The 26,254-nt window shown below is 39.6% G+C and overlaps 1 protein-coding gene across 1 annotated transcript in view; it reads right to left on the bottom strand.

Annotated features, from left to right (window-relative positions):
• The window catches only part of CNTNAP5 (contactin associated protein family member 5), a gene marked incomplete at its 5' end in the record, with an annotated part of 260,854 nt that overhangs the window by 89,457 nt on the left and 145,143 nt on the right, over window positions 1-26,254 (bottom strand). Inside the window, 3 exons of the mRNA XM_084209565.1 lie at window positions 8,968-9,074; window positions 23,222-23,393; window positions 24,506-24,655. Of these exons, the coding sequence (XP_084065691.1) occupies window positions 8,968-9,074; window positions 23,222-23,393; window positions 24,506-24,655 (429 nt within the window). The remainder of the gene's footprint in view (window positions 1-8,967; window positions 9,075-23,221; window positions 23,394-24,505; window positions 24,656-26,254) is intronic.

The raw sequence follows: 26,254 nt of genomic DNA, 5'->3' as shown, positions 1-26,254 counted from the left end.
ATAATGTGGGCAGATTCAAACAGAGATGGTCTACTCACCTTTAGATGGCCCCATTGTCACTGTAAATTTAGGGAAAATAAAGGGTATGAGGAGCTAGAAATCAGACTAAGGGTGCTCAACTGGCATAAATCTGAAAAGATACACAGCTTCCATAAAACTACAGCGATGTCTGCCAGAAGGAAATCCATCCTGGTATGTTTGCCTTTCAGTTATATGAGAAATCCAGCACTACATACTGGGAAGTAGCAGAAGAAATGGGAAAAGGCCATAAACCTCCAGCTCTAGCACATAAAACATATTCCATCATGATCAGTGAAAAGCAGTTTTGGTGGGCAGTTTATTTCATACCTGCACACAAAGTTTCACATGCCTGTATCTGTAGCACTTGGTACTGCACACTTCTGGACTGCAAGCAGATGGGCCATTGATTTTAATTCTCTTTTTGGCTGTTTTTTTCTATATAAAATACATCAAGAAGAAAATTATGGTTTTTTTTCAGTCACTGGCAGATTCCTCTACAGACATTTTGAGTGTACCAATCATTCCAAGCTCTGCTCAACTCCTCTGTGGCCTGAGATGATTGCTTGCTTCAGAATAAAGTTATGCAATTCCATTTGAAACATCACCTAATTCTATGTGTTTTCTCATATTTTCTGTGATATAAACATTCATAAGCTCAAAAATCAAAACTATGGCTCTGAAATGTATATATCCCATGTTTTTTCAAGCCCCCACAGAAAAATCCTAGCAAAACTATATATATTCACTTTGATTGATCATGCTTCAAGCTATAGACCCATGTTTCAGACTTCAGTGTCAGAAAAGCATTATCAGATTGTAATATCATTATAACAAAACCTTTTTTTTGATCTTTTATGTATAAAAACCATTCAGAATTTCATTTCCTAATTTCTGCATCAAGACCCTTATGGCTGGTCAGCCACAGCACATGCAGGAGCTCTCTGTTACTCCACAGTCAGGTCTGAAAGGACTGGGGTCGCTCTCAGTTTGGGTCTGCAGTTGAAAATTTAGCCTTTATTCAATATGCTTCACAAGCCTGAAAGGTTTTAAACATGAGCAATTGTGTCACTGTTCAGTTCTTTGAAGTATCTTGAACCTGAAAATCCAACTAATTCTAATTACAGTCCTTAAACCAGAGGTGATTTTATCCCTGCCATAGCTGAAATCTATTACAGTATATGGCTAAGCACAAACATTTCCAAGGTCCAACTTCCATTTTTTCAGATATAAAATCTTTTTTGTCCACTTTTTCACAGACTGCCCCTTACTATATTGATATCTGGCTTCCAATCTTACTCTTGCCCTAAGCAGTTCACCTGCAGTCTCCATGGCAGCCTTTGCTAAGCACAGGCTTCCTGTTCCACTGTGGAGCTGCTCAGCAGATGAGCCTTTAGATGCTCTCAGTTCCTAAGTTCTTAGCTCTGTTTCCTTTGCCCTGATGTTCCTAACTTATGAAACCTCTGCTCCCTTTCAGGCCACTTTTTTTGGTTTTTTTCACCTCCAGTCCTACTTTGGCCTAAAAAAAAAAAAGGCCATTCTTTGCACAAAGCCTTGAACTTCTGCCAATAACTGTTTGAGAACTTCTGTTCTCAAGGAGCAACATATATAAAGCCCCCCCTCTTCAATGGGTGAATGAACCTGCTATTCACCCAGTAAGATGCACCTCTTACCCCATATTTAAAAATCCTGCTTGCTGTTGGACTCAATATAAAGGTTACAATGACACTGCTCAGTTCTGCTGCTGGGAAAGCCAGGCAAGGTAAACCTCTCTCTGCTGCACCCAGAAGCACATTACTAATGTAGATACCATCAAGAATGTAAACTTCCAAACAAAAAACAATTTGTTTGGTTGGTTTTTCTCCTCAGATGACACTGTCCTTTTCAGATTTAACAGACACCAAGATAACTTTCCTCAAAAAATAGAAGTAAACGTTAAAATTCCCCATATTTTGTTCTGACTACATTCCCAATTACTTTGGAAATTGATTTCATTGCATGAAATATGAGCTAGGGATTCAGAATTTGAGCTTTACTAGTTATGATTAGCAAAATGAGTCCTGTAGTATTCCTGCTTCAAGATTAGATTCTCATAATCTAATAAAAGTAGCTGATAATTTTCAATTTCTCAGAGGGAGAGACCATTTTATGATTATATAAAAAATAAAATACATTAAAGGGGCCTAAAGAACTTTAATTTTTGATTTCTTTGGGAGGTGCTGACACTGTCCACTTCCCAGCTAAAATTTAGGAGCAGTGAGTTGCTTTCATTATCTCTAAAAATTGTAAAGTCATGAAAAAATGTAGACAGAATACTTGCAGCAACATAATTTCAGACTCATTTAATCATTGTGCAATTCTTTGCACATTAGACAAGAAGAGTAATAATAACCCCTATAGTGGTAATTATTATTGCATTCAGAAGTGAGAACTTATTTACTGGTTAGACTGGAGAAGCCAGTAAGAGCTGGGGATTTTGCCAGGATATTCAACCAGCCACAGACTGACCTTGAGAAAACAGATACACACAAATGCTGAGCAGGCCAAATTAAGTATTCTCAACAAAATGCTCAGAGCTCTTGGAGGCAGATCTGAGATGACTATTTCAATCTCTGCTCATGTACCTTAGGCCTGACAGGTCTGTTCTTACAGACTTGGAGTAATGAGCAATGAACAAAAGATTTTTCTAAATGAAAAAGAAAGCAATGTGTAATGGCAGGTTTCTTATTTCAACAACAGAGGGATTAGTACAGCAATGAACTTAGGGAATGATCATCATTCTCACCCCTAAAATACAATTGTCTTGTTAAATGCCAGAAAAATGTACTCTCAAAACCTGGATTGTGACAGCTCTGCTCTTGACAGAATAATGCAGTCTCTGCTGTGACATGCCTGGATGACAGCTTATTTTTTCCTTTTTAGAATGTGTACTTGCTCATCTGGTAAAGAATATATTATTTCCATAAATGTAATTAAAAAGCCTTTTAGCACAGGCTCTAAATGCTCCCATTTCACCTGGCTGTTTGACAGTCTCCGACCATCCAAGCTTAGACCCCCCTGGCCAAGGCCATGTCGAGCCACCCTGCCCTGTCACTGCCCTGCTGTGACAATCACAGCCCAGCCTAGTGCTGCTGCAGGTCACCTGCAAGCCCTGCTGCTGCAGCAGGAGAGCAGCCAGGGAGACCCAGACCACTGCAAGGGAGGGACAGGAGTGAGCCGAGAGGTGAAGGATGCTGCGCAAAGCTCGGAATTTCGGTCTTGCTGGAAAGTGCCCATGTCCCTCAGGGGATGGTCACACCTGAGGATGGCTGGCTTCACACAGGACTGAGTGAGTTTCCTACATGCTCCCTTCTGCAGGAAAGTCCTGAAGAAAGTCCCACATTCAATGTGTTACTTATAAGGAAATCTCAGGCAAAGGGAAAAACTTTTTTAAAATGAACACCACTGAAGGGAAAGCATTAATAACACAGTAACTTATTATAAAATAAACAATGAAAATTCATATTCCAAAAGCATGGTGTGAACAAAAATATGCAGGAACACCAAGTGCAGTACTGAAGGTTTGATATGAATATTAAATGTGTTTTCTTTAGTCAAAGAAAACCAGTGTATTTAAGCACACATGGAAAAAAGCTGTTCAAGAACCTCAGACAAGAAAATTGGCTACTCAGGATATGCAAATTGCACTACCAAACTTACTAGTAGGCATCTATCAGCCTGTAACTCTCAAGACCTCATTTTCCCATCCAGCAAACTGTACACATCTCCCTACCTTGGAACACAGGAGAATTACCAAACCCCCAGCTGGCATTTTAAGATGCAGCTCCAGAACTGCTAACAATCTGGCTGAAGCTATATTAAGCTTTTCAGATTAAAAAAAAATGATACATGCTCTAAGCATATTAATATCAAGAAATACACTTTCAAAGCCTGAAGTTATGTTAAGTTTATGCCATATCAATGACTATATGACATTTCCATTATTGGAGGACTCTTTCCTCCAGCAATTACCTAGGCCAGTAAGACATATACCTATATGTGTGAAATAGATCACACACCAAAGCAAATACCCAGAATTAAATTACATTCTGTTAATTATCACCTTGCAAAGCTTTGGGACATGTTGACAGCCCCAAAATATGAGGTATTAAATAATTATTTTATATTTCTCAACATCTTTCATATCAATGTTCAGCACTCTTTGGAATAAAAAAAAATGTGCAAGACGAAAAACTACCTGAAAACTATCATAAATAAAAAATAATAGAAATACAGAAGGGCAAGATGAGGTTTTCTAAGGGACTAGGATAGCTCACCAAAAGATAAGATTACTAATCATTATCTTGCAATAAAGTTATAACATTCTGTATCTCAGGGCCATTTCATACTGGTCTACTGCTCTTACTATCACATGATATTTACAAGAATTAATAATATGAGATGGATGACTATGCAGCTTTTAAACTATGCACTTTCAATTAATACATATATAATAATTTTTATATATGTATATAGATATATAAAAATTGAGATCTGCCTCTATCTGTCTTCCCACCTATAATTCTGACCTACCTTCAGTTGCCAACTCTATGTCTAAACTAGAACAGCCTCCCTCTACAGATGACAGAGTTCAGAGGTGGTCCATGAACTTCCCATGGACACCCTAGCTCACAGTGGGAGTAGTTAAACTCTGAAAGTAGCTCACACTCCTTTTTACAAATAGAGAGAGACCAGACCACTATCTTAACTTGGATGTCACAGTACCAAGACAGCAAAAGATAGATCAGCTGAATCCCACCCAGGCTGTGTGCTAACATCAGTGTTTGTATCTAGAGGAGGAAAAAAAAATTAACATTACATTATTATCTGTTTTGCTATGGTTCCCACATGTAATGGATCCTCTCTATCTGGATTTTATCAGACTACTCCAATACCTGACAGATCAGCAGGCTACCCACCACACTGGAGAAATTGGGAAGGTATCTATCCCCAAAAGGCTTCAGCTGAGCTCCTCTGCCAACCTATCTAAATGCAAGCTATGTGAAGCACATTGAAAAGATAAAGCAAAAAGCAAAACCATACATTTTAGAGATTGAAATATGATTGCATCCTCAAAGCACTGTCTCAGCTATAGATAAGCTCAAGCAGCAATAAGTTTCAAAAGAAAGAGCCCACACAATTTCAGTAGACGATATAGATCACACACCTTTTAATATATCTGCAAATTGAATCCTATTTCCAAGAGAGATGGAGAAACTAAGGCACAGCAAAACTCTTACACAATGAAATGCAAATCACCAACAGTTGGCTTTATATCCTATAGGGTTATTCCATGACTCCTGGTTTCCCTGAACTATGGCAGTGAAATGGGCATCTGGAGATAGCACCAGTTCTATATTTACCATCAAATTGCACATCCACTGCATTTGTGAGAGCAAGGCAGAGAATGTGCTTTGGGTTTCACAGCTACAGAGAGCACAGAGATGGAAACACAAATGCTCATCAGTGCTGTGACTAGCCAGGGAGAAGATGTGAATTGCACTGGAAGATGTAACGATGGGAGGCAAATCTGAAAAGGGAAGAAAATCCCAAAGCCAAAACAAGCCAAAACAACAACAACAGACTTGGAAGGCATCAATAACATTCCATGTGGCAGCTAGCAAAGGAGGACTAACTGTGACTGAACAAAGAAATGTGCTTCTGCATCAGGCAATAAGCTTTGCAAGGAACTACCTGTTAGGAAACACTGATACTAGTGAAACCCAGAAAACATATACAGGTTTTAGCAAGATTTTACTTGCGTTTACATTAAAGATCAGAGAAGAGAAGAATGGAAGTGGGACCTGACGACACTTCAGTGTGAAACTTGTCTGCCACAAAGGAAGGCTTTAATGGGACAGGACCACATCCTTTGCAGTAGTGGACCCTCATCTGGACCAGGCAAATTGCCAAACATCCTGTGACAGTTTAGGAGCTTTCAGGATCAGAAGGGCTTTGGAGTGAACAGGAGGATACCTGAGGTTTGCAGGCAAGCAGCTGCCTCTAGTAAGATTATATTAAGGCCATGTCTAGAGCCAGGTAGCTCTTTCCATGTAGCTTCAGATGCATGTTTTTGCTTCATACACACTTCCTGAATTTCAACTACACATTTTCAAACATGCCAGACACAATTTTGTCCCACACATCTGACACAGTCTTGCAAACACTGTCCCAGCTGTGTCTTCTATCAGCTTACTGTTCTTTTCTGACACTCTCTAATTCCCTTATGTTGCATCAAATGCAAACTATTTATCTTTGCTTTTCATGGCACATTTCCAACCTCTTTACCTGTCATGACTCTGACATTTGCCTTGTCAAAAATGTCAAACTCCTCTGGCCATAGCCTTATATTTTTCAAACAAGCACATTATTGCTTTCTCCCATGTCACTAAGCACTCCATTTCTTCCTCTTTTTAATCTCTACCTTATGACTATTTTGCTATAAGAAAGCCAAGAAATAATTATGCACCTGGTAGACTGAAACTGCCACCTGTAATGCTGATGAAGCCTTTCTAGCATTCCATCACCTGTGCCAGCATGTTTTTATACCCTCAGAAACTTAACTGCAAACTCTTTGGAGAAGAGATAGTTTGTATTGTTAGCTGCTGCTCACAGCAGGGTCCAGTGTGGTCTGTGAATATTTGGAACTAAAAATAAGACTGCTTATATACTAACCATAAAATGTATTTCAATCCTTCATATTTGATGACAGTAAGTTAGGGACAATTTCTCTGAAGACCTCAGTTCTTAAAATGGTAAGATGTGTCTTACCACCTCCCAGTCTGAGGTGGTAAGACACAAACCAATTAAATCTGGCTTGCAGATGCATGCCATGCAGTTCTTCCTAAAAGCATGACAAAGAATGGGTCTTTTTATTGTTTTCAACCAGTGGGACCCACATTTTACCATACCAAAATGAGGTAAAAACTATGGTGATGTAAAAAAAGAAATCCAGGAAACACTGAAACAATTCTCACTGTTTTGCTTGCAGCAGATTGCCAGCTAAATCTTTCCCTTGCTGCTGCATGGATCTGGGTCTGAAGGGCAGTTTAATAAAAGAAATAGCCTCTCCAAAGTGGTATAAGTTCAATTTCAAGCCTGTCAGCATCAGCGTTCTAGAAAAATAAAAATCTCTTGAGGTAATATTTCAAACCATACGAAATTAGATGTTTTACTTTGATAGAACTACACTGAATTATAGGATTGGAGAGTTTCCTACACATTGAGGATATTCTGGAGTTATGCTGTGATCAAATCTGTGCCTTTCATTCACCTGCTAAAAGGTACTCCTGCACATCAACCACTATCAGCTGAAAGTGATAATGTCTCTTGTTGTGCAAGTTTCATATCACCAGTCTGCATTTGCCCACTGGCTTTGAGTTGGTTTCATTGCATATTTCAAATAGATGAATACATTTCTCCAGACTAATGTTGGTTATCAGCACTGCTTGGCTCACAGGGCAGCTGGCTCCACAATCAAGCTAGAATCAAATTAGCTGTTGATAAATCAGTTGTAAATAAGCTGAGCAGCTGAATAGCTGCTGTACATCACAGGTGTGCACAGCTTAACACAAGAGCTTCCTGAGAAACTTTTCAGAGTAGTTTCACATCAGTGAACCTTAAAGAACTACAGCTAAGCTATATGCCTTTGAAGGGCAGACATGAGTTGACAGAAGCAGGAGGCTTCACTAGCTCCATGGAAGTCTCTGTGGGGAAAACTAGTCATGAACCAGCTCTCTGTGGTATGAGATGGTCTCCTTTGGGCAGAAGCCACACTGAGCTGGCACAGACATAGTGAGCCTCAGGCCCCAAACTAATATGACAGCACAGATGTACCCAGAGTTGAGTGCCCCTAATCACCTTTGACAGTCATTAGTGTCAGCTCTCTTCCTTCCCCAAGGAGCCCCTCCCTTCTCACCACCTGACTTGGCCACCTAGTTTTGTACCAGCCATCAGCTGGGGTAAACACTCTGCTATGGCCTTATGAGCTTTGAAGAGTTGTGATGCCTTTTGGAACAACAGAAGCAATGGACAGAAAGTAAGCCCTCTTTTTAAAACTATAAAGTCAGCCTTTTCCTTCCCTCTCTTCATCTGGCTTGGCGTGATTTCTGCCCAAACCCTTGGCTTCCTTTGTGTTCACAATGTAGAGTTCAGGTGACAAATCTTTGAACAGATCTGTCAACAGAATCTCTTGTCAGCTGCATACCCCACAAATGCTTTCACTGTTAACTACCAAACCATTAAAGTCTCCAAAATGACAGTTTGGTTGCCAATATTCTCAGCTTCAAACCACTAAGTACCTTTTCTTCTCTTTGGCTTTTTAGTTAAATGGGGGGAAAAAACAAAATCCATTTTACCAATGTCATCCTATCTGCGGTCCAAGTGCTCATCAAGAATCCGGAGTGGTTCCTGGAATTGTTATTCTTACTCACAGTTTTTTTCTCTTTATTTCCTTTGTTAGAACTGAAACTTTACCTTCATTTTCTATTTTCCCATTTAGTCAGCTGTATGCAGAGGCTTTATTTTGGCTTTTCCTTGCTCTATTTCTTACCAGAATTCACAGCATTTTGTGCCTCTACTGTTTGATAGGAGTTTTTTAAACTTTAAAATACCTTAATATTACTTTTGCTGTGGATTTCAGTAGCCAAATGTTTCTATATTCTTGTTAATAGTAGCAGCCCAAAAATAGTTCAGCAAAATTTCAAAATCATAAACTGTCAGAAACTGGGTTCTTGCTACATGGACTTTCCTATGATCTAAAAACAGAGTCCAGGGTGTTAAAATTTACTTAAAAAACCAAACACAGATTAAAATCAACCAGCTCAGCCCAGCCATATTTTAATGTCAGATGGCCACTGTGATTATGATGAGAATGTAATAGAAATGATAACCCCACGTGGGTTTACTTACAGTTGTGACAGGTGGCTCCCATGTAGCCTGTATTGTTACAGTCACAGTAAAAGGTGCTCCAGGACTGGGAGCATTTTCCTCCATGTTCACAGTAGTTGGGTAAACATCTAAATTAAGACATTAAAAAATGTAATTAATTATAAATGTTTCTGCAAAAATAATGTGCTGTGGGAAAAAAAAAATAAAAACCAACAGAACTGTCTCAACTCTTCATTAAGGCAAGAGTTTCCTAGGGCTGAAATCACTCTGTAATGAAAGAATTATTTATTTCTCTGTGATTCACATCCAAGCACTGAAGAAAAGAACATTGAAGCTATCCAGAAGATAGGTAAAGATCACTGTAAATAAAAACATACTGCTTGTTAGCAATTAAAGGGCCATGAACTTTCTGACCACAGAGCAAGAGAAGTAGCAAGTGAAAATGCTATAGAAATGTTGTTCCAAAGGAGAATCCCCTGTTCTCTGACTGAACAGGCACCACTGCTATCAAAATTAGGCTAAGTTACATTTGTGGTAACACTAACAGCATGCAAATCTCTAAAGTGAGAGAAAAATATGCTTCAATTATGAGTTCTGTACTCTCTTCCTCATTTTAGTTGGTGTGCCGCTGAAGTATTATTGTGAAACAAATTATTAAAAGAAGAAAGAGGCACAACAGCATGCAGCTCAGGAAATGAACAGGAATAAAGCTGTGGGAGATAAATTCAATCTCCAGGACAAGAAGTGAATGCTGAACTGAACTCCCCTGGTATAAACGTAGGCAGTGCAATGGAGTTACACTGGCTTAAATGGGAACAGATTGTTCTCTTATCTGCCTTTTCTTCATTTTTTTTTCCCTCTTACTGTATATTAATCTCTTTTACACAGTATGTCTGACTTTTAAAAAATAAGTAACTTGTTTATACTGCTGATTCAATTGTGATGGGTGGGTGGAGAGGAAACAGGCAATCAATTTATCCTTTACACCATAGAACTCCATTAGCGTTTGCTTTGCTGTAATTTGAGCTTCAAAACTCTTTCAGCCCAGATCTTTCCAGGGTGTTAGTGTGAAATCACTGATGGTACCTTGATTTTTTTTAGCTGAAGACGTGGTTTTATTGCCATTCATCTTATCCTTAGGAAGGTTTTTTGCATTCAAGCACGTATATTGCCCTTAGCAGCGGCTGTTAATCTGTTTCTTCTAATTAGTTACAATTAACACCCATTCCACACAAGCAAGCAGAAAACCTGTATGTCACTAACAGCCATCTTCACCAGCCTTCTGAGCCTCATCAGCCAAGTTTTCATCAATTTACTTGAGTCCAAGGCTGTTTGGAGCTGCCAAACCTTGACAAGCCAAAGGAACCTGTTCATGTGCCCGGAGGCCTGTCAGAACAACCTCTTGTCCTCAATATGCTCCCTGCTCATTCATACAAACTTACACCTATTCTTCTCTATCAGTGAGACTAACATTCATTCCAGAACACAGCTTCACTTGATCACTATTTATACTATTATATAGAAGATTATAAAGGTCATATAAAAATATTAACATGAAAGATTATTTTTATTAATGCTTGCTCAATTACTGCAGTAATTACTTATTATTCAAATAGGAGAGAAATAAGGAATTCAAGAAGAAAGTATGTTATTTATAACTATCTGCAACATCTTTAAAAACATTTCTAAGATATATTGGTCTTGTAAAAATCATTGTCATGGCTTCTATTAATCATTGAGCTCAAATACAAAATGAGGATAGAGGATGAGAAATACATTCCTAGTTTTCTAGCTCCCCAGGAACCTATTTCAACTGCTGTGGGAGAACATCTTGTTTCTAAAACAAGAAAAAAAGAGGGGAAAAGCCAAAACCTCTGGGTTTGCCCTACCCTAATAAGGCAGGAATTCTGAGAAGGGATGAGACTTTGTCTTTTAATGTTATGCTGAGCAATCATCTATCAGTCCAACAGCCTGCTGGTACAATGAGAGCCCAGCCAGCCCCTCTGCCATCACACCTACTCCTGGCAATACTGAAATGAGATTTAAATGAGCTGTGGGTCAATGCTGAAGAGAGCAGGAGGGCCCTCTGGGATGGTGCAAACAGGACTGCATGGTGTGCCCTGCAAGACCCTGCCAGCCTCCTGAACCAGCAGCTCCCAGCAGCTCCATCCCAGAGACAAAGTCTAGGGGTACAACAGCTCTGTGGTGGTACCTGTGAATTTCACCTGTGGCTGCACATTTACTCACATTTGCACACAGGTGGTGCCTGCCCTTGCCCTCAGCACACTGCCTTTAATTGCACTTGCTGCTTAGTGATAAACATTCCTTTGTATCACCTGTACAGCAGCAGCTCTATTCACATCACAGGGAGGCTGGTGAGAAGGAACATATGATGTTAATAGAGCTCTTTGGAGAGATAAAAAGAATAGTGCTGTGTTATTAGCATAACTTACCTCATCAGTGTAATGGACAAATATGCTTTTTGCCTACTTTAAACTACCTTTCATTAATTAACCCAATGCAGTAGAGCTAATTACTAACCATTTCTGGTTTGCCAAAGGCCTGTATTAGAGGCTTAGCCACATTTATTCCCTTGAAACAGTTTCCTTTTAAAGACTTTACAAAGTTGAAGGTCACTTCTTATTTCTACTTGTCTTACAAATGCAAACACTTTTTCTTCTCTCAACAATGCACAAAATGCAAGTCAAACTAACCATGTCAGCTTTTAATGATATTCATATATTCAGAATTAAATCTTTTTTTATTCCTTAGTCTATTTGCTTTAATTAACACCAACTGCATTGATCTCGTTTTTGGTCAGATAACTAACCCTTCTAAGAGCTTATGAGACAAATTTCTTTGCAACTCTAATAATTACCATAATCCCATTTTAGCTGAGTGGTTGCGTCTTCATTAGAAGCAAAATTTTTCCTAATTGTGAGAGAACTCAAAATTAAGAAATAGCTACAATTAAAATTAATCAAGGCATGGATAAGTCACAGATTGTTGTATTTGTGAACTGTCCTATATCTTCATGTTGAAAGATTTAAACATATGTAATTTAAAATATAAATTAATGTTTGCATTCTAGTAGAAACAAACACTTTCAGCAAAAAATGCAGTGGTATCACAGAACATTTCATAGACAAAAATTTGCATCAGGCAGCCCCTGACCTATTTGCAATTGAAACAAACAAACAGCTCAACTCAATTTTTGCAAGCAATGTAAATGAGACACTTGAAAATTTATGGGTTTGCCTAAGAAAGCTTGTGACAGACCAGGGACTCTGATCTTCCCCATTTATTCATATAATATATATCACAGTGAAAAATTATTATTTAAAAAAAAAACTGAATAAACTGAATAAATTTTTCCCTCCTTGAGCCAAGCTGGAAACTGCACACCTTAGCCACCTAAGTGAGCGATGTGCAGAGCCTGCACAAAAGCCTTCCCTGTCCTTGGATGAAACATTCACCTCCAAAACCGTAGGTGTGCTTCCTTTGAAATCAAAGGACAAACTGCACAGACATTAGGGGGGAGAAATTCAGGCCTTTGATGGGAATGATGAAGAAATAACAATGGCAAAATTACATGAGTGGGAAGGCTGAAGGAGCTCTATACATTTGATGTTACACTTGACTGGAAATAAACCCAGTGTACTTTCAATAAGCACCTCTGAGATTTTGTTATAGTCAGCACATCTCATTCAGCATTACCCTCAATTCCTCCCAAGTAAAGAGGAAGGAAAGGGAACCATCACAGAGAGAAAGAAAAAAGGAACGTACGCCCTAAATATCAAGACTGTATATATACATCATTTTTAGACTGAGTAGATTGTACATAGTTTTTAGAGCACTGAGTCCCTACAACTCAGTAATGCTGTAACACAAAAACCACATGAAATTTTGGAAGACTATCTATCAATAAAACATTGTCTTAAATATTGTATCAAATTCATTTTATTTCAGCATGTTTTCCTATTTACAGCCAGCAGCTATTTCATTCATAATTAACAAAATTTAACATTAGAGAGATAATTTCATACAGTGGCCATATATGTCTGATGAAACTCATGGTGTTGCTGTAACAGACTATATTTTGCTTTAGTAAAATGGTGTCTTTCCACTAAACTCAATAGATTGAGGCCAATTGCAACGACATGGATTTCAGCCCTGCTGTGCCGAGCTGTAAATCTGGGAAACTCCTTGCCAAAGGTTATTTTTGATACAAGAAATGGCTTCAAGGGGAGATCAGACACTCATTTCAAAGAGAAATTTAGCAATGCAACCAGACAGACAATGTGTAACAACTTCAGAGCTTTACCAAGGGGAAAACTAATGAAGAACTGAGAGCATCAGAAAAAATATTGCAAAAGCACATCCCACTCTTTTTTTGCTCTGGATGTTCTTTTGTGGTAAAACAGTGGGCTAGGTGTCCTTAACTAAAGAAAGAAAAAAGAGCTACCAGAACCAGAGGAAGAAAGAAAAAGTATGTAAAAGCAGTATTACAATGGGCTGCAAAAGAATCAACACTCTTCAGACCTCTGGTTTTCATCAGCAGACGTTTCCTCCCCATCACCACACATTGCAAATTCTCTTTCCTCTTTCAACTTTAGAAAACTGACCAACAACTTACTAAAAAGTCTTCTGACATTCTTTATTTTTTCAGTCATCTACGTTTTCTCTCCTAAATTTATTGTTATGAGAACGAATGGAGTACAAAGAGAACAAGAATAATGTGAACAGACAATTCCTCTTTTCCATGATGGCTATCAGCTAGTCTATCCTACTGAATTGATACAAAAACCAACGAAAACAAAACAAAAAAAACTCCTCAATAGTTTATAACAAAGGTAAGTTTATCTTCATTGTGAGATTTGCAAAACTTGATGAAAGAACTTTTAAATACATTAGTATTTGCACTGTTGGTCACCTTGGTTCTCAGACCCTGCACCTGCAAACCACTGTGAAACCAGCATTTAAAAGATCTGAACACTGATGCCAACAGCCCTCGGGCATGTGAGTAGCACAGAACTGTGGAAGAGGTTGTGTTGGGACTGGCACTAGTGAAGGAAAAACCTGTTATCTTTGCTTTAGATAAAAGGCATTTTTTAAGGTTTGATTGCTTTGTTGTTAGAACACCTACATTTTTAATATAGGTAAATGTGCTGACAGTTTGGCTTAGCATCAGCAAAAAGGATTTTATATAAATAAATTTGAAAAAGAAAAAAGGGAAACAAATAAACCATCCTGTACAGACAGCTGTTCCATTTAGAATTCATCATTTTACAAAGCAAAAGCAGAAAAGCCATCTGCAAAAATCAAACAAACAAAGAAAGATATGATATTATATTCTGCTTGCATCCCCATATCTGGCCTTTAATTTACCATGGCATTGCACATCCCATGGATTTTTACTCTAAAGGAACAGCAATGGGTGAGAACTCTACTCAGGTTCCTCCCAAACCCAATTCCACACTCAAGCAGGATTTCAAAAGCTAATAAATTAGCCCTTTACCTAATTTCAAACTGCATTCTTTCTTCACAGGGTCTCACTCAGGATAAATCCCCTCTCACTCTATTGAGAAGTCCCTACACTCACGGGGACAAAGCTAACTTTCTCCAATTTCGGCACCTTTCCACACGTAGAAGTCACTGCAGTTATAGAAAGGTGTTCACCCTGCTCAAACCACTTTTTCACCCACCCTCAACAGGATTTACTGAATGATACTGACGAGTCTGAAGCATCTGTCTTTATTTTGCTCTGAAACACGGCACTTATGGAGACTAGTGAACACTTCATGGGCCTGGATTGTCATTTGCTGCAGCTGGCATTGCATGTATGAAACAAGGACAGGGAAAACAATTAAGGAAGGGCAAGTAAAAACAATTGATGGCATTATCCAAATAATCTGTTCATTCCTTTTCATTCTCATTAAAGAAACACAAAGCCTAGAGAAAACTGCCCCCTCCTCAGAGATAGCATTTTCCACTGCAACTGCCTGTATTTTTCAGGAATTTGCTTTGTACAAATATTTTCCTGTTCTCTATCACAGAGCAAGAGCATCTGACAGTGTGAAGATCATATCCCAGTCCAAGAGCAAGAAACTGTGCCACATGGTTTTATTACACTTCACTGTCAATCAGCCCTTAAGCTATTGCAGAGAAGCTCTGCCATTACCTGTATTATTCAGCTGCTTTAAACATTAGAATAGATATGAGGAGATGAGGGAATGCTCCTCAGAATTACAGGGATTTTAATTCCAACGCCCAGGCTTTAGATGCCTGTGGGTTTGAATTTTTTAAATCTTGCTCTGCTTTTCTGCATCCTGTCCTTCCATCTTAAAACCTGGGCAGTATTGAGAGGATTTCCAAGATCACACTTCAAAATGCTACCTACAAGGGGGAATTCCAGTAATTTAGTTCCATTAGTTAGCATGTCTAATTTGTGATGTAGGTGCATACTTTAGGGAACCACCCAAGAGACTGTTCAACTCTCCCAGAACAGCATGTCCTCCTCTATTTCTAATACTATTTTCTTCACTGTACAGTGATCATTACAAGGCATTAAGATACATTTTTCCCTTTTTCGTTTCCCACCATGTAATATAGCTTGGATTTAAGACACCTTCCCCATTCCATTTCCACATCTATTTTCCATTCCCCAAACCCCATTCCAGTGTTCTGCTCTGGGTTTAGTACAGAGGAAGCAGAAAAAATGCAAAATTTCTCTAAGGGTAGTATGATGAAAAAGAAAGACACATTTCTCACAATATCCTAATTTTTGCTGAACAAGCACAAAGTAAAGTGTTTTACAAACTGCCAAGCACAAGAAAGGGAAACTTTTTGAAATCTTTTTCCCATTTTCCTTAACTAATATAGAAATTAGAAGAAGACATGAAGTTTCAGGAGCCCTGATCTATTTGTCCACTGAATCCTAAAACAGGCAAAAGACACAAAAGGGGAAAATTTTCATTCACAGGACTGAAGTAATCTATTTAAGGTGAGACAAAACATCAGAAGAATTACTTATCTGGACCATCAGATCCCTATAGCTAGCCAGGACAGTCTCTCCTGCATTATTTAAAGGGAAAAAATCTAGACCTGGGTATTCCAGCATCTGAAGGTGTGCACTCCAAACACTTTCTTTTGGCTGAGGATGGAGACATAGTTGGGCAATTCGTAAACAAAACTTGGGATTTATACAGGATCAGAAACGTTTTGAAAAAGGACACAACATCCCTCTTATGTCTTTAGCTCATTCCAGCTTTGATCACCATCCAAATTCAAGAAATGTCATGTAAAAACATCCCACTCATTGCTATAAAAGCAAGAAGGGAAGACATAAGAGGATTTCCTGCAAAGAGAAAGTAATATGCACTATAAAATAATTGTTATTTCTGCAGAGAAGGCACTAAATACTGAAAATAGGAAAAATTTTAGAGAATTAAAAGAATGGATGCCAAATTGGGGGTTGGAATTTTCTTAATTATTCTTTCTGCAATGCACTGCAGATATGTATGTGGGGTTAAAGGCATTACTAAATGCTTGATTTTTAAAACCCAGCCTGGGACTCTAACAAAAAAATTAAAATTCATTGGCCATAATTATCCAGAGTATTTTCTTCACTTGCATGGCCAAGCTAGGGGGTGAATGGATCATATGAAGTTTGGTTTCTGCTTCAAGGTATACATTAAATCTAAGAGGAGAGTTAAGAGCTATAAAAAACCACTATGCTTTTATCGGATTTATCCTAACACCCTTCACCTGTAATAGTAATTAATTTCCCAAAGGCCCATTTTGACAGTACAACACAAGAAGCAATGTTAAATTCAGCACTATAAGTAAAGGGAGAAAAAGTTTTAAAAAAATATTCTTTCTTAGAAGTAAAAATTGATAATAGAATATAATAGAATCTACAAAGGAAACAGGCATAAAGAAGATTTTAAAAGGTCAGCCTATTTAGCGAGGAAAAAGAACAGTTTAAGCAAATTTATTTAGAAAATACTATGAAGAATGTTCACAGATCAAACATGGATATGGTTAAAATAATAGAAACTAAGCACACTATTTGTGCTCCACAACTGAAGAAGTTGAGGGAAGCCAACTCATGAATCAACTCCATATATTTCTCCCTGATGCAGTAAAAGTGTAAACACCAATCTCATCACAGTGATTATTATGGATACCACATGCCCCTCTCTCCATTTGGATTTGCTGGGAGAATTGGATGAATCTTGGTTTCATGAGGACAGTAACATCAGTGTGCCTGTGTCTGCTCGCTGATGCTGCAGAGATGGGACCCTGCCAGGATTCAGAAGGAATTATCTGAAGTCAGGACAATATCTGTACTCCTCGTGGCACATCACTGGAATTCCCAGGATGTCCTGCAAGAAGCGCCATCCGTCCATCTGCTAAGGTGACTTCAACAGAAATATTTTTTCCCTCCCCCTCTCCCCCAGGTCACTTAAGGGAACTGAAGTCCCTGGTGTTGTCCTTGACAAGTACTGTTAGTAATTGCTACAGCAAGGGCAAGGTGCCAGCCAAGCAAAAATAGGACAACCCAGGCAGAGCTTCATCAGCGCAAAATCAACATGAGCTGCAGCAATCAGATTAAAGTACCTCAGCAGCTGTAGGCAGGGAGAGCAACACGGCCATTATCTATGCAAACTTGTGAACCTGAGCCTAAAGAAAAGCAGGATCTGGCTACACTCATAGTTCCTTTATGGATAATAACAGGCTTAACACATAACAGGCTTTCCTAATCCGAAGACATCCCAGTCTAATGTATTCAAGTGCAAATCATGTATAGAATTTATGACAATAAAATAATGGGCATACAACACCGTGCTTCTCCATCTGCTTCAGCCTCACCTCTGTCCAGGGAAACTGTCACCAAAAATTCCATCACTTCAAGGGATTTCAGTTCTGTCAGGATTGACAGAATCATGAAATTTCAGACTTCTTAAGAGAGCTTTCTCTGTCACCGGGCAACAAAAATACCTCAACCTTTGTGATGGGGGATGAGGAGTTAAAAACGTGAATGGAATCAATGTCATCATTATGGGTGTGTTCTAAGAGGATTTACTTCAAAAGTCTGGTGAATGCAAACATTTGTCCAGCACCACCTTGAGGGGCAAAAGAGACTATTTCCATATGAGGTGCCAATTCAAAGGAAAAAGAGACCACTTTTCTACTCACAACAGCACTTCAGCACAAGTTACCTCCACAGCGATGCCCAATGCTTCCTAAGCACTTTTCCTTATAGCCTTTGCAGCAGGTGGCAGGGGAAACCACACCAGCTCTCACCTGTTTGTGTACACACAGTGAAAGGACTCCTGCAAATGGAATTTGCTCCTCTGAGACTAACACTGCAGAGCAGTCTGTCCCACTGCATTCCAGAAGTGCATGAGATTAATCAAGGCATGCCTTCAGGCTCCAGGCAACACTGCAGTCCTTGCTGCTGTATTCCAAGGGGTCCATCTGTGGTAAGAGCAGCCAGCCTTGCTCAGCCCAAAGGGAGCATCTGTGCTGTATGATGAAGGACTGGGAATCCACTGCATTTCTGGACTGAGGTTTAATGATTTTCTGGCACATTTTCCTAATAACCATGGTAACTCCTGAGCTGCAATATCTCTTGAGCCCACATTCCTGCATCTATTCTCTGAACAGGATGCCAACCACAGCAAACAACCAACTCAGCTTCAGGACTGGAGCTAGTATTTCTAGTCACAAAATCTGGCATTCGAACCAATTGCTGAATGGGAAATCCCAGAGCTTCTCAACTCTGTGGCCAAATTCTCAGCATCTGCATATTTGTTTTCCTACCCATTTCATTTAGTTTTAAATGAGAGGCTGACTAAATTTTCCCCAGGCTATGCCTTCCATTGTTGGCCCACACACAGACAGACCCACACGCCCACTATTTCCACTGACACAAAGGAAGAGAAAACACAGTGCAGAATGTATTAGTACTTAGCAAAATGCACACTGAGATTGAAATGTATTTTGAGATTAGCATAGCTATGATGCTATATTTTTTGGTTTTGAACAACAGAGGGGCAGAGAGCTGCATACAATGAAAACAATGTTTTAGAAACAGTGAGGGACTTGGACTTCCTAGTCCTAAGTTTATCACCTCCCTCCAGACTTGCTTCAGATCAACAGTGCCTCTCCTTCAATTTCCTTACTCTGACAGTGCCACAGCAAAAATGCTGATGAAATAAGTTCAAAAGCATCCCACTGAACACTTTGCCAGCTTCCAGCCATCTGTGGCTTATGAATTCATGAACGCTACCTTTTCTCTTTACATTTGACCCCTACAGCATCTAACAACATCCAATTTGATGTTGTGTAAGATTTGAACTTGTGAGAAACTGCACATTCTTGTTTATTATTCACCTCCTTCCTGCTGCTCCTCATCACACAACCCTGCCCAGCTCTCTCTTCTCCAGGCAGAAGAGTCCAAGCCTATTTCATCTCTCCTTGCAGAGAAGAGTTTGTAGCACAGCAAAGAACAAAGTGTCAGTTTTAGAAACAGCCACGAGGGCTGAATGACAGACTTACAGACTGTGCAGTCAGAGCTGCACACAGCACCTCCTCTGAGTGGCCCAGAGAGGACACACTTCCTGCAAAGAGCTGCTCAGGCCAAAGAGGAGGTCAGTGAATCCATCCAACTGGATTTGCATTTCATCTTTTAGCAACTAAAATAGAGGGTTCTGAAGGGATCCATACAGAACTGTTATCTCGATTTACTAGTGGGAAGATGCTTCTGTAGTTGTCCAATGTCTCAGTCCCTGCTTCTCTAAACTTCTCACCCTCATTTACCCCACATCTGAAAGAGACAGGCACCTCAAGAAGTCAGAGGACCTCAAGAAAACAGAGGGATAAGTAGAAGGGGTTCAGGTCATTTTTCATCAAAGAAAATAATACCACTAACCATAATGGAGTTTAACCACTATTATAGACATCATGAAATTTGCAAAGAAGATATCCCAAAAAAACCCAGAGCAATAAATTCTGCAATCACATAGCTTTCTTCTGAGTTGTAAAATTGAATAATGTGTTTTTAGAAGCAAAAAGAACAAATCAGGACATATGAATAGGATCTGCTGCTCCTTCTCTCCCATTTCATATATATCTATACCTATCTATATATATCAGGTGATTAAAAAAACCCAAAACTATAACTTTGGGCTACACAGTTCCTACTCACAGCTGCAGTACTGGCTTAGATTGACTAAGAGATAAATCTACTAAAATGAGCTTTTTCACAGGTCTGGGAGTTCGAGAGCTGAATTTCTGAAAGATTTTTCCCATGTTTTTGGTGGGTTGTGTTTTTTGTTGGTTTTTTTTCTTTTTTTTTTTTTTCATTCATGCACTGTTATTGTTGACATTTCAGAATTCCCAGAGCAAGAACAGGGCACAGCTGTTCCAGCTGCAGGAAAAGCCTGAGTGAATGCAACAGAGCTGGAAGGAATCTGGAAGATCACTCAGTCCATGCTCACACCCCAGGGCAGGATCACCCACACCCACGTTCATCATTTCTCACAGACTCATCTAACTTTTCCTAAAGCCTCCCAGTGACAGAGACTTGGCAGTCACCTCAGGCAGTCTGTGCCATGGCAGCTCTCCTGTACATCCTGGGCAGAAAGGATGATTATTCCCTTCAGTGCTGCAGCAGCCTTTGAGTACCTAAGACCATTATGCTACCTCCCAGCAATCTCTTCTGGTTAAAGAATTCAGTCAATCTGAGCTCTGTCAGTCTTGGTGCTGTGACCACTTCCCTGGGGATCCTGTTTCAGTGTCCAAAAACGCTCTGGGTGAAGAACTTTTTCTAACTTCCAACCTAAACCTCCTCTGATGTAACTGCAGGCTATCCCCTCAGGTCCTGTCACAGGTCACCACCACAGAGAAGAGATCAGCGCTGGCCCCTCCTGCTCCCCTCACTAGAAGCTGTAACTGAGTGAGGTCTCCCTGCAGTCCCTTTTTCTCCATGCTGAACAGACCAAGTGCCCTCAGCTGCTCCTCACACAGCTTCCCTTCAAGGCCCTTCACCATCCTCGTTGCCCCCTTTGGATGCTCTCTAACAATTTAATATCTTTCTCACATTGCAGTGCCCAAAGGTGTCCCCAGGACTGCAGATGATGCCACCCCAGTGCAGAGCAGAGAAGGACAATTCCCTCCCCCTTGCCCAGCTCTTCCTGATGGCCCCAGGGCAAGGTTGTCCCTCCTGGCTGCCAGGGCACTGCTGATTCATGTTTAATTTACCATCAACCAGGATCCCCCCAGGACTCCCTTTCTGTGACACTGGTCTGCAGCATCTCATTCCCCAGTCTGTCCATACATCCAGGCTTGCCCCATCCCAGGTGCAGAATCCAGCATTTCCCCTTGTTGAACTTCATACATTGGTGATTGCCCAGCCCTCTCCCTGGCCAAGGCTCTCTGCAGGGCCTCTCTGCCTTTGAGGGGGTCAGCAGCTCCTCCCAGCTTTGTATCGTGTGCGAACTTGCTCAGAATCCCTTCCAGTCCTACACCCAAATCATTGATGAAGATGTTGAAGAGCACAGGGCCAGGATGCCATTGGATTTCCTGGGCACCCTCTAGCTCGTCCAGCCTCTGTCAGTCAGCACTCTCTGGTCCTTCATTACATCACACATTACTTTTTTTTGTCTGTGTGATTGATGTATTTAACAAGAAAGGTGGCATTATGTAAAACAATCCCACTCTTACTATGTTTGGATCTTTGCCCTAAATAATTTTATGGTATGATCACAGACTAATGCTTGTCATCCTTGGGACACTAAAGATAAAGAAGATATTTTCAGTAGTACCAGCAAGTTTTGCTTAGCCTTGACTTGGTGACAAGGAAGGCACTGGAGATGTCCCACAGCACCTTTGCATCATACCAGAAGAGCTCTCTTTTGTTTCAACATACAGTCACACAAAGTGCTTTTAAATGGTTCACTTGATCTTAAATAATCTGTTTTTCCAAGAAAACAGCAGAATTCTCTCTCCCAGTTCCTAGGAAAGATGACATGTTGCTTCCTTTTGTAAAATTAGCTGCATCTTTTTCCATTCTATCTTGGAGTGGCAGAATTCCATCCACCATTTCAGGCACACCAAGTATGAAATTCACATTCCCCTGAATTCAGCCATCATTAAATGTGGAAAGAGATTTCATCAGCCAAGTCAGTAATTTCTCCATATAAATGAACAAAAATGAACATAAAAAGATGAGCACAAAGGTCTTGCATCACAAACATTTTGCCCACTTATCAAAAGACTGCAGCTCCAGCAGACTGATCCCTCCTACAGGAAGGAATAATGGAAATCAGCCATCAACTTCATCTAAGTAACATGTCTGAAAAAAAAAACATTAAATGCTTACCATACTAAGCATTTCCAAAATATTCTTATTACTTCCCTAACTATTTGAAGTATATGATATTTCCAGCAGTTTCATTTCTACTTTTTAGAACTTAGGTAGATTAAAAACAAACAAACAAAAAAAATAAAAACAGAAACAAAACAAAACAAAACAAACCCCTGAAGAACTTCCTATTCCACATCCTAACTTCAAACTACACATTTGCCTAAATGAGATATATTTAGATACTAAAAATCCATAAGAAGAAAAAGAGATTATCAAAATACTTAAAAAAAAAATTGGCTTCTTATTTCCTCTCTGCTGTTTATGGGAAAATCTGGGGTTCCTGTCAGGTTTCATCTCAGGAAGGATGTGGATCACTATTTAAACTGAAATGTTTCTCTGCCAGATGCAGACATTCCATCATTATATTGTCCCACTGAATGGGCAGTATTGCACACGAGATGTACCATATCCTCATCATGAACGTGCTGTAACGGCTAACAAGAAAAATTGTAGATGATTTATTTAAGCAGAACCAGCTTATATATTAAGGGTATGACATGTTCTGATGAATCAACTAATTTTTCCTTCTCTTTCATTTCCTCTAGAACTTCAAAGCAATCAAATGTTGTTTATGCATAAAATTTAATCCTTTCACCAATCTATAGTTTGATTGAATTTGCATACTCTATTTCCTACAAGTCAATGTGAAGAGAGCCTCATGTAATTGAAACCATTTCCCCTCCAGTCCTCCTATCTTTGTTGCAGTATTTTCTATTAGTAGCTCTATTATGCCTAATATCTGTAATGTTGGCAGATCAGAATTTTCACTTAATGCAACCTGTATTTATAAACCACTAGGATGAAAAAGAACAAATACAAGAAAGAGGAAATAATAATTACCTGTCTTTGATGCCACACAGATCAATGTGTAAATCACTAAAATTCCCCAGGGAGCCTTGCTGAACTAAAATGAGGTCCTTGGGCTGGTTATCAATAAAGATGAGCCTCATACAGCCTTGAAAAGCAGTAATGGGATTTAAACACTGGGAATCGGTGAAATTGTCAGGGCACCCTGTGGGAAAAAGAGAAGAGGCAAAGAAGAATATTGGAATGTTCAACTATTTCTGCTGGGATTTCCTGATGCAAGAACTCAGAGGCTTATTATTCCAAATGTTTTTATTCTTTTTGCTATGCAACTTCCTGTGTTATAAATCCTCTAGTTAGGGGAAAAAAGAAAAAAAAGAAGAGAGAAGCCAGGCACTGAAAGTATGGCAATATGAGGTTTCCACCTTGTGAAACATACTTGTGTTGAGCAAAATCAAAATGTGATTTTTTTTCATCTCTTTAAACTCCACAGCAACTAAAACATGAGTTGTTAAAAGAGTTGAACAGAATGTAAAATCATTATGGGTTAATTTCTGCTGCTGAAGCAATGTGCAGATGAAATCTTGTGGGCAGCAAGAAAGCCATTTGTATCTGAGCCTCCCCAGTATTTAGACAGCTCTGAGATCCAAATCTCCTATACATCCTCACTTAGGGCTGCATCCACAGGGTTCATCAAGATCAGAACCATACTACAGTAAGCACTACACAGAAATATATTAAATTAAAAGACAGTTAATGACATTAATCTTTGCACTCTGCTCCAAAAAAACCCAGAAGATAGTATTTTCCAAGACTTTTTTTCCATTTTCTAGATTGAGCTAAACCCATTTTCATTTTCCACAAGAACTTTGTACATAAATACTTTTGAAAATTTCAGCTGTATATCACCTAAGCTCCAAATAGTCATTGAGCCTGATCAGAACAGTGGTATCTACAGGAATGCTGATAACAATAATTCTAAGGCCTTTAACCCAGGAAAAAAAAAAAAACAACAAAAAACCAAAACCACTCATGGTTAATATAGCTTTAGCTTTGTGTATTTTGCATATATTTTCAGATAGATGTAGTTACCCACTGACTACCACTACCAGAGCCCACTTTTACAGCTCTGCTCTCAGTTCTGCTTGCTCTCCTTCTGCCAGGCTTGACCAACACCCTTCAACCTGTCCATGGTGCTGAACGCACTGCGATTTCATCGCTCCTTACCTTTGCTCTTAGCTGCAAACAGTGCACCTAGGGAGAGCTCTGCGGTGAGCACCTGAGGATCTGCATCATGAAAACTTCCCTGCAACAACCTACCTCCAAAATAGTAGCTGTTCCCAGAGTAGATCCTGGAGACGGTGGTTGCATGGCTGGCGGTGGCAGCGTCGCTATCCAGCGTCAGGGTAATGCGATGCCTTCTGGCATTGATGTTAACAGAATGCCAAAGCCCATCGTGGAGATTAGTGCCTGGCAAAAAACATGGACAAAGTGAACAAAAGATGTGCAGGAGAGAACTGTTTTCTTTAAATCTCCTCTTGCTTCCAACTTGTGACGCAAATATGCAGCTGAGCTACAAAAGGTGAGAACTATAACTGAAAAGAACTCATTACCTCTGGAAACAAGCTGGCATAGAAGAAAGGGCCCAGGAAAAGGGAAGTTTTGAGAGTATTTAAGTAGGTCATCTCACATTTTAATCTAATCTTTTACCACTGCAGGCACTCATCAAGCTAGCCCAATCCTTCACCTTTCTGGTATCACACTGTAACCATTTAGGGAGTGTTTATGTCAATCTTCAGTCTGTTGGTAAATGCTTACAAGTCCAAGAGTGTGCAGAGATCTCTGCTGAGCTTCTGGTACTAAACACATTGTGAGGTTGCAGAGGACTAGATTCAGTGAGACATTCATAGCCTGTTCTCAGGCTCCAACCTGAAAGCTGACTGACTCCAACAGGCATCAGTAGGATTTGGGTTTCTTAAAACCCTCCACCACCAATGCAGCACATGGTACTATTAATGGATGTACAGAAGTTGGATTTCTACACGGATGTTCTGAGAAATGGGATTGTTGCTCTGACCAGGAACCTCTAAAGTTTGAGGGATATACTGGGCAGTCTCCTTCTCTTCTAGACACTCATGTGAACTGGGAAACCACCTGTCTTGATTCCTTATTCTGAAAATCAGTGCGGCATTGTGTGCTCTTGAAATACACAGAGCTACAAAGAAACTCCACATCCTCTACTCTGACAGCCATGAGAATCAGTGGGCAAGCTTCTGAACCCCCACACAGAGGTGCAGGTCAAAAGCAACCTAATTACAGCTCAAAATATGCTACCCTCAGGCTGAAGTGACTGAGATCAGGCACAGGCAACTAGTATTTACTCCCCACCCTAACAGAATATTTTTGTTAATGTTGCTTTCAGAGAAAACAAACAAGCACTTAGGAACACAAATAGGTGTGAGAACAGTTAAAAAAAATTTAAAAAGTGGGTGTTAGGTGCGTGTAAAGCCATTTCAACATGAATTTCAAAATGAAATTTGCTCAGTAATGGACGTTAACACATGCACAATTACCATAGAATTAGAGGCTGGTTTTCCAGCAAAAAATGGATTTTCAGCTAGAAATGCAGTTTGAAGTGGAATATGTTGTTGAGGTTTGAAACAATTACAAGAGGAAATAGATCCCTTTGGGGGGAAAAACAGGTCCATTCTTGAGCAAGCATGAGTTTATTGTGAGTACCTGACATCTGCAGGACATGGCACAAGCACCTTCTGCACATTTCCCATGTACAAGAAGGCAGTTTAGCATGTTTGGATAGCCTGGACTCAGGTTCATTATTTCAGAACTACATAAAAACAAACGCATCCAACCAAATATTGACATTGTCTCAGCTTTGTCAACAATTTCATTAGGACTGCAATAAAGGCTGGAATCCCAGTTTTTAGTGTTCAATTGCAGTGAGCTATGGCTGTAGCAATCTACATGAGTAAGGATAGATGCAGGGCTGCCTCATTTTCGATCATAAAGGGGAATGAAACATGCATACAGAACAGTTCTGCTTTGACAACT

Source organism: Fringilla coelebs, assembly GCF_963513975.1.
Source record: "Fringilla coelebs genome assembly, chromosome: 7".
Taxonomy (NCBI): domain Eukaryota; kingdom Metazoa; phylum Chordata; class Aves; order Passeriformes; family Fringillidae; genus Fringilla; species Fringilla coelebs.
This window is presented reverse-complemented; position numbering and strand designations above follow the sequence as displayed.